This window comes from Mustela nigripes, chromosome 12 (assembly GCF_022355385.1).
Source record: "Mustela nigripes isolate SB6536 chromosome 12, MUSNIG.SB6536, whole genome shotgun sequence".
Lineage (NCBI taxonomy): Eukaryota > Metazoa > Chordata > Mammalia > Carnivora > Mustelidae > Mustela > Mustela nigripes.
This window is the reverse complement of record NC_081568.1, coordinates 72,359,230-72,372,320: the sequence shown is the minus strand read 5'-3', so window position 1 is coordinate 72,372,320 and position 13,091 is coordinate 72,359,230. Positions and strand designations below refer to the sequence as shown.

General features: G+C 40.0%; 1 protein-coding gene across 2 annotated transcripts in view; it reads right to left on the bottom strand.

Moving 5' to 3' along the window:
- The window catches only part of DDX46 (DEAD-box helicase 46), a 72,258-nt gene that overhangs the window by 23,104 nt on the left and 36,063 nt on the right, over positions 1-13,091 (bottom strand). For both annotated transcript variants that reach the window (XR_009407464.1, XM_059417599.1), the window contains exons 14-15: positions 8,113-8,277; positions 7,222-7,384 (exon numbers count right to left, since the gene is read on the bottom strand). Coding sequence is in view for 1 of the 2 variants with exons in the window: in XM_059417599.1 (XP_059273582.1) it covers positions 7,222-7,384; positions 8,113-8,277 (328 nt within the window). In the remaining variant the exon portion in view is untranslated. The remainder of the gene's footprint in view (positions 1-7,221; positions 7,385-8,112; positions 8,278-13,091) is intronic.

Here is a 13,091-nt window from a genome sequence, read left to right as displayed (position 1 = left end):
ATAGGGGCGCCTGGGTGGCTCAGTGGGTTAAAGCCTCTGCCTTCGGCTCAGGTCATGATCTCAGGGTCCTGAGATCGAGCCCCGCATTGGGCTCTCTGCTCAGCGGGAAGCCTGCTTTCCCCCTCTCTTTGCCTGCCTCTCTGCCTACTTGTGATCTCTGTCAAATGAATAAATAAAAAAATCTTTAAAAAAAAAGAGAATACTTAACATCTATGTATATATCAATGTTAATTAATGTTACCTAAAATTTAAATGTATTCTTCAAAGACTGAATTAAAGAAAGTATTTGGAGCTAATGTCAAAGCAAGTGGAATCTAACACTGACCCCAAAAGTCTTACAAGAAAAAGTAATGGAATCAATATCGATATAAATTAAATTTAAAAGGTGCGAAAGCTTTTTAGACTGACATATCCCGACTACTTAACTCAACTGCATGTACCTTATTCCATGAAGTGAATATAATATACTAAGTGAAGTATATGGGATACCTGTCCAACAATTAACCCTCTTCCTTCTATTTCGTTTTTGTTTTTTTTTTTCCCTAAAGATTTTATTTATTTGACAGAGAGAGAGAGATCACAAGTAGACAGAGAGGAAAGCAGAGAAGAGGGGGAAGCAGGCACCGTGCTAAGCAGAGAGCCTAATGCGGGACTCAATCCCAGTACCCTGAAATCATGACCCGAGCCGAAGGTAGAGGCTTAACCCACTGAGCCACCCAGGTGCCCCAACCCTCTTCCTTTTAAACATAACCCCAATTTCATTCAAATATCCACCCAACACACGGTCATGTATATCAAACCAGACTTGAGCCTAATTCTCAGTAGTAGGATGTGAATGAATCCCCCTCAGACTTTCTGCGCTAAGGCTGCCTTTATAGTCTTAAAATTAATAAAGATCAAACTCAGAGAGTTTTACTTTACATAAGTCATCTCTATCTATATTTAATGTGTTAGAAACTCTAACTGGGGCACCTGGGTGGTTCAGTCAGTTAAGTATCTGGCTTCAGCTCAGTTCAAAATCTGAGTCCTAGGATCAAGCCCCGTGTCACACTCTACTCTCAGGGGGCTGAATTTGCTTATCCCTCTCCCTCTTACCCCCTCAATCACTCATACTCTTTGTCTCTCTTAAGTAAATCAGTAAAATCTTAAAAAAAAAAAAAAAAAGAAAGAAAGAAACCAGAATGGAGAAAAATTTTTAAGTAGTTATTACCTTATTTAAAAAATTTTAAAAAGCAATTATGTATTACAATTGATAATATTTTTGTGAAAATAACCATTCTGATATAGTAGAGTAATTTATTAAGATGCTTCACAACTTTGTAAATCTCTTTAATGTCTGGCTTAGTAGAGGACAGTTGCATGTTGTATCTTTTGCATCCCATCTGGTGCAATATAACATGCCATGAAGCCTTTAGAAAACTACTCTATTCACTCCTAATGGAATGAAAGTGGAAAAGGCAAAGCACATAATGAGATTATTACACAAATACTTGTGGTCTCATGAACCTCTGAAATTCTGAGAGACCCACAGGAGTACAATACCTTAAGAACCATTAATCATTCTGTTTGCTTATGAATGATTTAGGCATAACCATGTGATGCAATTCTGACAAAAAGAGACAAGAGAAGTACAGATAAGGGATTATGGAGGAAAATGTCCTTACTTACAGAAAAAACACATTTCTGGGGTTCTTGGGTGGCTCAGTGGGTTAAGTATCTCCTTTGGCTCAAATCATGATCTCAGTGTTCTGAGATCAAGTCCAGCATTGAGGCTGTGAGTCTGCTTATTCCTCTGCCCCTCCCCCCATTCATGATTACTCTCCTTCTCTCTTAAATCAATAAATAAAATCTTACAAAAAAAGAAAAAGAAAAAACATACATTTCCCTCAATGAAGGAGAAACTATTTATTGGGCCAACCCTCCTGCAGAGAACAACTATGAATTCTAAATAAAATCTTAAAAAAAAAAAGGAAATAAAAATATATATAAACAGGACTTCAAAATTTAGACTTTTGTGCATCAAAGGACTACCCAGAGGGTGAAAAGACATCCACAGAATGTGAGAAAACATATGTAAATTGTACATCTGATAAGGGACTGCTATCTAGAATATATAAAGAAATCCTACAACTCGGCAATTGGGGAAGAAAAAAAAACTCATTAAAAATGGGCAAAAGCGGGGCAACTGGGTGGCTGAGTGGGTTAAAGCCTCTGCCTTCGGCTCAGGTCATGATCCCAGGGTCCTGGGATCAAGCCCCACATTGGGCTCTCTGCTCAGCAGGGAGCCTGCTTCCTCCTTTCTCTCTGCCTGCTTCTCTGCCTACTTGTGAATTCTGTCAAATAAACAAATAAAATCTTTTAAAAATAGTAATAATAAACAAATAAACAAGTTATCTTTAAAAAATGGGCAAAAGCCTAGAATATTTCTCCAAAGAGGATGTACAAATGCCAAATAAGCACCTATAAAGATGCTCAATCTCAGTCATTAGAAAAATGGAGATCAAAACCAAAATGACATACTACTTCACATTCACAAGCAGAGCTATTACTAAAACAAGAGAAAATAACAAGCTACGCTTGGGTGGCTCAGATGGATGGGCATCTGCCTTTGATCTGCCAGGTCATGATCCTGGGATTGAGCCCCATGTTGGTCCTGGGACTGAGCCCCACGTTGGGCTCCCTACTTGGTGGGAAGCCTGCTTCCCTCTCCTTCTGTTGCTCCCCCTTCTTGTGCCCTCTAGCTCTCTCTCTCTGTCAAATGAATAAATAAAATCTTTTAAAAAAAAAAATTTTTTTTTTCAAGATTTTATTTATTCATTTGACAGACAGATCATAAGTAGGCAGAGGCAGGCAGAGAGAGAGGGGGAAGCAGGGTCCCTGCCAAGCAGAGAGCCTGATATAGGGCTCGATCCCAGGACCCTGATATCATGACCCGAGCCGAAGGCAGACGCTTAACCCACTGAGCCACCAGGCACCCCAAATAAAATCTTTAAAAGAAACAAAGGAAAAACGAGTGCTGGACAGGCTATGGATAAACTGGGACCCTACAGCACTGCTGGTGAGAATACAAAATGGAGCAACGGCTATAAAAAATAGCATGGTGGGGGGCGCCTGGGTGGCTCAGTGGGTTAAGCCACTGCCTTCAGCTCAGGTCATGATCTCAGGGTCCTGGGATCGAGCTCCGCATCGGGCTCTCTGCTCAGCAGGGAGCCTGCTTCCCCGAACTCTGTCTCTGCCTGCCTCTCTGCCTACTTGTGATCTCTCTCTCTGTCAAATAAAATTTAAAAAAAAAAAAAAAAAGATTTAAAATCCTTTAAAAAAAAAAATAGCATGGTGGTTTCTCAAAAAGTTAAAAATAGACTTACCATATGACCCAGCAATTCCACTTGCAGCTATACACCCAAAAGAAATGAAAACAGGAACTCCAACAGATACTTGTACACCAGTGTTCAAAGTAGCATTATTCACAGAAGCCAAAAGGCAGAACAACCCAAGTGTCCATCCATAGATGAATGAAAAAAGGAAATGTGGTATATGCATGCAATGGACTATTACTTAGCATTAACAAAAAGGAAATTCTTCTAACACCATACTTAAAAATAAACTCAAAATGGGTTAAAGAATTAAATGTGAGAACTGAAACCATAAAAATCCTAGAAGAGAGCACAGGCTCTCTGACACCAGCCAAACCAACATTCTCATAGATACATCTCCTGAGGCAAGTGAAATAAAAACACAACTGAGCCTGGCTAGCTCAGTCAATGTAGTGTGCAACTCTTGATCTTGGGATTGTAAATGTAAGCCCCGCACTGGCAAAGAGATTACTTAAAAATAAAATCTTTAAAAAAATAATAATAAAACAAAGAAGGGCACCTGGGTGACTCAGTCGGTTAAGCATCATCAAAAAGAATGAAACATATTTGCAACCATGTGGACGGAACTAGAGGGTATTACGCTAAGCAAAATAAAGTCAGAGAAAGACAAATACCATATGCTCTTACTCATATGTGGAATTTAAGAAACAAAACAGATAAGCATAGGAGAAGGGAGATCAGAGAGGGAGGGGAGATGAAGTCAGAGAAGGAGACAAGATTGAGTCAGAGAGGGAGACAAACCATAAGAGACTTTTAATCATAGGAAACAAACTGAGGATTACTGGAGGGGAGGGGAGAGAGGAAATGGGGTAACTGGGTGACAGACATTAAGAAGGGCATGTGATGTAAAGAGCACTGGGTATTATATAAGACTGATGAATCACTGACCTCTTCCCCTGAAACTAATATATTATATGTTAATTGAATTGAAATTTTAAAAAAATCGGCAGAAGACATGAACAGACATTTGTTCAAAGACATCTAGATGGTCAAGAGACAAATGGAAAGATGCTCAACACTGCTCATCAGGGAAATGCAAATAAAAACTACAATGAGCTATCATTCCACACGTGTTAGAAGGGCTAAAATCAACAACACAAGAAACAACAAGTGCTGGTAAGGATGTGGAGAAAAAAGAATCCTCAAGCACTCATGGGGGGAATGCAAATTGGTGTAGCCACTGTGGGAAGACTGTATAGAGGTTACCCAAAAACTTATAAATAGAACTACACTACAATCCAGTAATAGCACAACTGGGTATTTACCCAAGGAATACAAAAACACTCATTCAAAAGGACATATGCATGCCTAGGTTTATAGCACTATTATTTAAAATACAGAAGCAAGGGAACCTGGGTGATTCAGTCACTGAGCGAGCATCTGCCTTCGGCTCAGATCATGATCCCAGGTCCTGGGATTGAGCCCTGTGTTGGGCTCCCTGCTCTGTGGGAAGCCTGTTCCCTTTCTCCCACTCCCCCTGCTTGTGTTCCCTCTTGCACTGTGTCTCCCTCTGTCAAAACAAACAAACAAACAAATATGCAAGTAAATAAATAAATAATTTCAGAAATAAATAAATAATCAAAGAAAAATATGGAAGCAGCCCAAGTATCCATCAATAGATGAATGGATAAAGATGTAGGGTGTGAGGTGCCTGGGTGGCTCAGTGGTTAGGCCTCTGCCTTTGGCCCAGGTCATGGTCCCAAGGTCCTGGGATCGAGCCACGCATCGGGCTCTCTGCTCAGCAGGGAGCCTGCTTCCCTTCCTCTCTCTGCCAACTTGTGATCTCTGTCAAATAAATAAAATCTTAAAAAAAAAAAAAAAAAAAAAAGATGTAGGGTATATGTATGCATATATACAAGAAACAGATTCTTTTTTTTTTTTTAAAGATTTTATTTATTTATTTGATAGACAGAGATCACAAGTAGGCAGAGAGGCAGGCAGAGAGAGGGGAGGAAGCAGGCTCCCTGCGAAGCAGAGAGCCCGATGCGGGGCTCGATCCCGGGACCCTGGGATCATGACCTGAGCCAAAGGCAGAGGCTTTAACCCGCTGAGCCACCCAGGCGCTCCAAGAAACAGACTCTTAACTAGAGCACAGACTGACTGAGAGTTACCCCTAGAGATGTGGAAAGGGGGGGGAGGGTGAAATAGGTGATGGGAATTAAGAGTACATTTACGACAAGCACTAAGTGATGTGTAGAATTACTAAATCACTATAGTATACAACTGAATGTAATACAGACTGTGTTAACTATACTAGAATTAAAATACTTACTAAAAAAATAAGAAATTCTGGGGGTACCTGGGTGCCTTAGTCAGTTAAGCATCTGCCTTTGGCTCAGATCATGATCCCAGGGCCTTGGGATCAAGCCTCACACTGGGCTCCCTGCTCAGCGGAGAGTCTGCTTCTCCCTCTCCTTCTGCCTGCCTCTCTGCCTACTTGTGCTCTCTCTCTCTCTGTCAAATAAATGAATAAAATCTTAAAAAAAAAAAAAGAAAGAAAAAAGAAATTCTGATACATGATAAAACATCAATAAGCCTCACAGAAAATTATGCCACTGATTTATATACTTAAAAATAGTTAAAACAGTAAATTTTACATAATGTATATTTTATCCCAGTAACCAAAAAAAGGGAAAATATGAGGTATTTTCAAACATTAAAAGTTAACCAAATATATACCGTCAAAGTAACTCAAAGCTCCTTTAATTACATCCACAATGACATATGGTATGGTAGACTGTATTTTTCAAAGATGATAGCAGAAGTATGGCCTATTGTATATACTATTCTGCATAGGGAATGACCCTCGTATCAAGAACTGGGAGTCTATGCCTCTATCCCCTTGAATCTCAGCCAGTCCTGGGACTATTCTGACCTACAGAATATTGTGAAAATGAAAGTTCTGCCAATTCCCAGTACCATCCTTAACTGGCCTAATCAGCTTTTGGTCCTTGCCTTCCAGCCAGGTAGTCCCACGGAGAGGTCTGCAAAGGGAAGCACCCTTTGCAGACAACTGACCAGCACCCCTGGCCAATTGCCTTACGGAGCTCAGTCAAGAGCCAGGGCCAACACGCCAGCCACCTAAGTTAAGGCAATTTGGAAATGGACCCCCAGTCCCAATTAAGCCACCCCAGTAGATACAACATGAAACAGAAACTAGATAATATGTGCTGAGCTACACCCGCAGTGCAGATTTATAAATAAATGACATTTGCCACTAAATTTTGGGCTGGTTGATTACAAAGCCACTGACCACCAGATAAGTCCCACATACATTTAACAATGGAAATGTTACATCAAAACCAAAATGCTGGGGCGCCTGGGTGTCTCAGTGGGTTAAGCCTCTGCCTTTGGCTCAGGTCATGACCCCAGGCTCCTGGGATTGAGCCCCGCATCAGGCTCTCTGCTCGGCAGGGAAACTGCTTCCCCCCTCTCTCTGTCTGCTTCTCTGCCTCCTTGTGATCTCTGTCTGTCAAATAAATGAATAAAATCTTTAAAAAAACAAAAAACAGAAATGTTTTTTCAATTAAAGGTCTAATGTAAATCATGAAAATTCTATGTAGCATGGCACAATGGAAAGGATTTAATATGAAACAGAAATGTTAAGTTCAATTTCTCTTTATCTGATTAATGGCTACATGGTTTGGTCAAACCAATGTCTTCTTTCCTTTATATCTCTAAGATGGAACAACAATAATACTGAACTTCCCCATAGAGTTGTGAATAAAACTGAGATAGATGGTATGAAATCTGGCTCTAAATTACAGTACATGGTAAATATTATCATTCAGAACACAGCAGTGCTTGGCCAAATTAACTACTCAACAGATACTTCACTAAACATTACCTCCATGAAGAGACATGCAAGGATAAGATGCTCTCATTAAATCTTTCAGAAGACCATCAGCATGTTCCTGCTTATCCACAAATATAATGACAGATCCTGATTCTTGATAATGGCCAAGAAGCTCAAGTAACTTCAAGAATTTCTTTTCTTCTTCAATCACAATCTGAAAATATCAAGTTGTACCAAGTTAATGGGAGTAAAAATGCAGATATATCTCTTAAGCAAAAATATTTATTTTATTTGTGACAAATGGCTAAATGACAACATCTTGCTATATCTTTAGGAATGGGAAGTAAAATGTTGATTTTAACCAATTAACCAGTAAAACAGAACACACAAAAAAAGTCTAACTTTGAGAGAAGGGACTTGCCAATGTGAGTAAACCATCATCTAGTTCCCTCTGCCTCTTGACTTCACATCCTATTAACTAAAGAATAAAATAGGTATATGATATTTCCATCCACCAGTCCCATCTCTTCTAAAGGGAGGAACTAAAAAGAGCATTTTAAACATGTTGTTGCGGGGTTCCTGGGTGGCTTGGTGGGTTGGGCCTCTGCCTTCGGCTCGGGTCATGGTGTCAGGATTCTGGGATCAGGCACCATGTCGGGCTCTCTGCTTGGTGTGGAGCCTGCTTCCTCCCTCCCTCTCTCTCTGCCTGCCTCTCTGCCTACTTGTGGTCTCTGTCTGTCAAATAAATAAATAAAAAATAAAATCTTTAAACATGCTATTCCAAGGAACTGCTTATTCAAGTTTATCAGATAAAATATTAATGGCTGAGCTATATCCTATTTAAGATTAGGTAATTACCTGCCTTCATCACAGTGATCCCCAAAGGATCACATACTGCCTAAACATTCAGGAAACTGAGGATTTCCTAAAGATTGTACTCACCACTTGTTGTTCCACATCTGAGCAAACCACACTCCTGCCTCCAACTTGCACTTCAATGGGTTTACTCAAGATTCGGCGAGCCAAAGCCTCCATAGCTCTGGGAAAAGTAGCTGAAAACATAACTGTCTGTCGATCAGGACGGACATTATCCACAATGCGCATGACCTAAAAACACATTGCAAATAAATATGGTGAGTATAGTCTCCAAAAATCGTATGATGTTAAAACCAAATAGAACAGGCACCTGGGGGTGCCTGGGTGGCTCAGTCGATAAGCATCTGCCTTTGGCTCAGGTCATAATTCCAGGGTACTGGGATCGAGCCCCACATCCAGCTCCCTGCTCAGCAGGAAGCCTACTTCTCCCTCTCCCACTCAGTCTACTTGTGTTTCCCCTCTTGCTATGTCTCTCTCTGTCAAATAAATAAATAAAACCTTAGAAAAGAGAACACAAAAGAAAAGAAAAGGGGCACCTAGGTTGCTCAGTCAGTTAAGCATCTGCCTTCAGCTCAGGTCATGATCTTGGGGTCCTAGGATCAAGCCCTGCAACAGAATCCCTGTTCGGTGGGGAGTCTGCCTCTCTCTCTCAAATAAATAAAATCTTTAAAAACAAACAAACAAAAAAAAGCGGCACCTAGGTAGCTCAGTTAAGTGTCTGCCTTGGGCTCATGTCATGATCCTGGGGTCCTGGGATCAAGACTGCTTAGCAGGGAGCCTGCTTTTCCCTCTGCTCCCCCACTGGTGCTCTCTATCTCAAACAAATAAAAACTTTTTAAAAATAAATAACAGGGGCACCTGGGTGGCTCAGTGGGTTAAGCCGCTGCCTTCGGCTCAGGTCATGATCTCAAGTTCCCGAGATCGAGTCCCGCATCGGGCTCTCTGCTTCCTCCTCTCTCTCTCTGCCTGCTTCCTCCTCTCTCTCTCTGCCTGCCTCTCTGCCTACTTGTGATCTCTCTCTGTCAAATAAATAAATAAAATCTTAAAAAAAAAATAAGAAATAAATAAATAAATAAATAAAAATAACCCCCGACACACACATAAAAAGGAAATTTTGAGAACATTTAGTGATTTTTAAAATTATTACCTTCAAATAACTGATTTTAACCCATAATTTTCTTTGTTCCGTTTACCCCCTCCTAAGAACGGGAACTACAGTTATTCACATATTTAAGAGCCATCTGTTACCTCTCTCTCTCAACTATCTAACACCCAATCCACCAACAAATTCAGTATTCTCAATCTGAAAACTTTATCTGGGGGGCGCCTGGGTGGCTCAGTGGTTAAAGCCTCTGCCTTCGGCTCAGGTCATGATCTCAGAGTCCTGGGATCAAGTCCCACGTCGGGCTCTCTGCTCAGCAGGTGAGCTTGCCTCCTACTCCTTTCTCTCTCTCTGCCTGCCTCTCTGCCTACTTGTGATCAGTCTGTCAAATAAAAAATATAAAAAAATAAAAAATCTTAAAAAAAAAAAAACTTTATCTGGGATACAACTATTCTCCCTTGGTATCACTGTTTTCTGTCAGTTATTCAAAACATTTTTGTTGAGCTACTGTATCATAAAGCATTTGCTCTAGGTGCTTACAATATGCAGTAAAAACAGACAAAACCTTGTCTTCATGGAGTTTGTATTCGAAGGAAGGTGGACAGATAAATACATTATGTGTCAAAGACTGATATAAGCAACAGGAACACAGAGAACAACGAAGGCTGACATACTGTTGAGGGGTAGGATATAGGTACCTCTAGGACTCTTGAGATGCCTGGTATAAACCAGAAAAATAGAAAAATAGAAATAATGATCAGGGAGAGAGTGGTAAGAAACTGGAAATTGGAATGGATAAAGGTCTTGCCAGGAATACACAGAATTCTAGGACATTTTCCCTCCAATCAATGATGTGAAATCTGTGAAAGGAGCAGTCCTACCCAAGGCACTTGGAAATCCTGGGTTCCTTCCCTAAACTTAAACATCTCTTATCTGGATTATTCCAACTATCTCTCTTCCAACTCCTACCCACCTCTACTGAATTTTTAAATCATAAATGAAATTTTAGGGGCACCTGGGTAGCTCAGTCATTAAGCATCTGCCTTTGACTTAGGTCATGATCCTGGAGTCCTGGGATCGAGCCCCACATCAGGCTCCCTGCTCAGCTGGGAGCCTGCTTCTCCCTCTACCTCTCCCCCAGCTTGTGTTCCCTCTCTTGCTGTCTCTCCCTCTGTCAAATAAATAAATAAAATCTTTTAAAAAATAAAAATAAATGAAATTTTATCAAATGCCTTTTCCACATTTTAGATAACAGTATGGTTTTTTCCTCTATTCTAATAATAGGGTGGATTATACTTTTTTATTTTGTTTTTTTCTTTTTTTAAGACAAGATTTATTTTATTTTAAAGATTTTATTTATTTATGAGAGAGAAAAAGCATAAGCACCAGAAGGGGGCAGGGGAGAGAAAAGGAGACTCCCTGCTATGCAGGAAGCTGGTCGGACATGGGGCTTGATTTCCAGGGCCCTTGGACCACGACCTGAGCAGAAGGCAGACACTTAGCCAACTGAGCCACCCAGGTGACCCAATTTTATTTTAGAGATAGAGAGTGTGTGCAAATAAGGGACAGAAGTAGAAAATTTTCAAGACTACCCACTGAGTACAGAGCCCACTGCAGGGCTTGATCTCAGGACCTGTGAGATCAGGACCTGAGCCAAAACCAAGAGTCAGTGATTAACCAACAGAGCCACCCTGGTGACTCTTAGTTGATTTTTCTAATATTAAACTAGCCTTTGCATCTAAACAATACTAATGTCAATGTGATTTATTATTATAAGCATTACTATATTTGGCTCCCTAATATAATTTTTAGGGGTTCTGCATCATTGTACATTAAAATATACCTTGTTTGATTGCGATACCAATATTATATTGGTCTATAAAATGAAACTGCCACCACGGAAAAAAGTCTGACAGTTTCTTAAAAAATTAAACATAAGTTACCACACAATTCAGAAATCCTACCTCTTGGTAGAAATGAAGACATATGTTCACTTGTAAGCAAATATTCACAGCAGCATCATTCGTAACAGCCAAAAAGTGGAAATAATCCAAAATACTGATCAAACAGTTCATGGATAAACAAAATATGATATACATCATTATGACAGAATACTAACCACTCAGCAATGAAAGATATGCTATAAGATGGACAAACCTCAAGTACATTATGCTGAATAAAATAAGTTAGATATGTAATACATGAATTTTATATGAAATGTCCAGAAAAGACAAATCTATAAAGATAGAACGTAGATCAGCAACTGCCTCAGACTGGGGTGAATACCGGAAATGAGTAAAAGTAGGCATGAGGCATCCTTCTGGTGACGGAAATGTTCTAAAACTGGATTTAAAAGAAATAAAACTGGATTGTGGTAATAGCTGCACAAATGAGTATTACACTAAAAACCATTGTATTATACATTTAAAACAGGTGAATTTTTATGATATATAATGAGGACTGAGAGCCCTTTTAAAAATAAAAGATTACAAGGGTGCCTGGGTGGCTCAGTGGGTTAAAGCCTCTGCCTTCGGCTCGGGTCATGATCCCAGGCTTCTGGGATCGAGCCCTGAGTTGGCCTCTCTGCTCAGTAGTGAGCCTGCTTCCCTTCCTCTCTCTCTGCCTGCTTGTGACTCTGTCAAATAAATAAATAAAATCTTAAAAAAAAAAAAAGATTACAATGATCTTATAAACTGTTGCGTATTCATCCTTTTTCATACTTTGGAATGATTAGGAATATAGTTATTCCTTGAATATTTGGTAGAACTTGCTAATAACATAGGAACTGGTGGCTTCCTTATGGGAAAATTAAAATCTGATTTCTTTAATTAATCTATTGCACTGTTCTTATTTTTTAGTCTGTTTAATTTAAAGCTTTCAAATGTACTGTCATACAGAAAAAGATTAAAAAAGCAAGAAGGGAGAGGTGTCTGGGTGACTCAGTTAAGACTCCAGCTCTTGATTTTGGCTCAGGTCATGATCTCAGGGTTGTAAGATCATGAGATTAAGCCCTGAACCAGGCTCTGTGCTCAGCTGGGAATCTGCTTAGGATTCTCTTTCCCTCTCCTTACTCACAGGCACACTCTCTCTCTCTAATCATATGCACACTCTCTCTAATCAATAAAATCTTAAAAAAAATAAAAGCATGAGTTTTATGGTATGTAAATACCCCTTTATTTGCCAGTAAAACAAAACAAAAAGCAATAAAAATGTTTTAAGATGGTATTAGATTAATCAACCTCAAGAAAGCAGAATCCCATGCTAGCAGTGAGGAAAAACTGAGAACAAAGCTTTTCTTCCCACATGGAGGTGAAAGGTGGGGCGCCAAAATAAGAAGGTGAATTGATACAAGGTCTGCTTAAGAAGCATTAAAAAAAAAATAAAAAAGGAATCAAATCACCGGACCTCCACCCAACTGCTACTTAGCCAGGCAATGGACCTTTCTCTCATCCTAGCCAACACTAAAGGTTTAGCTTCTGGAGAGACTAAAACAAGAGCATGACTGGATGAACCAAGGATAACATCCTAAGAGGAAAAGCATTAAGTAAACACATAATGCTTGATGCTGAGACTCCCACCTCTCCCTCAGGGCCTCCTTCCCAACCCAAAACGGGAGACAGACCTTCCTATTCCAGGCAGAAGACTGCCCATTTTTTCTCCAGGGACAGACAAGCAGAAGATACTCCCCTTCCAAAAGAAAGACCCAACCAGATCACAACACTGAAACTCAAGAGTAAGTTCTGCTCTGGCACAGAGAGCTTTGAATTTTAACATAAGTAGGAAATTACAGATTCCCAGACATCTACAGAATTTAGAAACCAAAGCAAAGAGAAAAGCAACTCAGAGGACACAAATCCTATATAGGCAATCTTTAAACATGTGTCATTCAGGGGCACTTGGATGGCTCAGTCATTAAGCATCTGCCTTCAGCTCAGGCCATAAA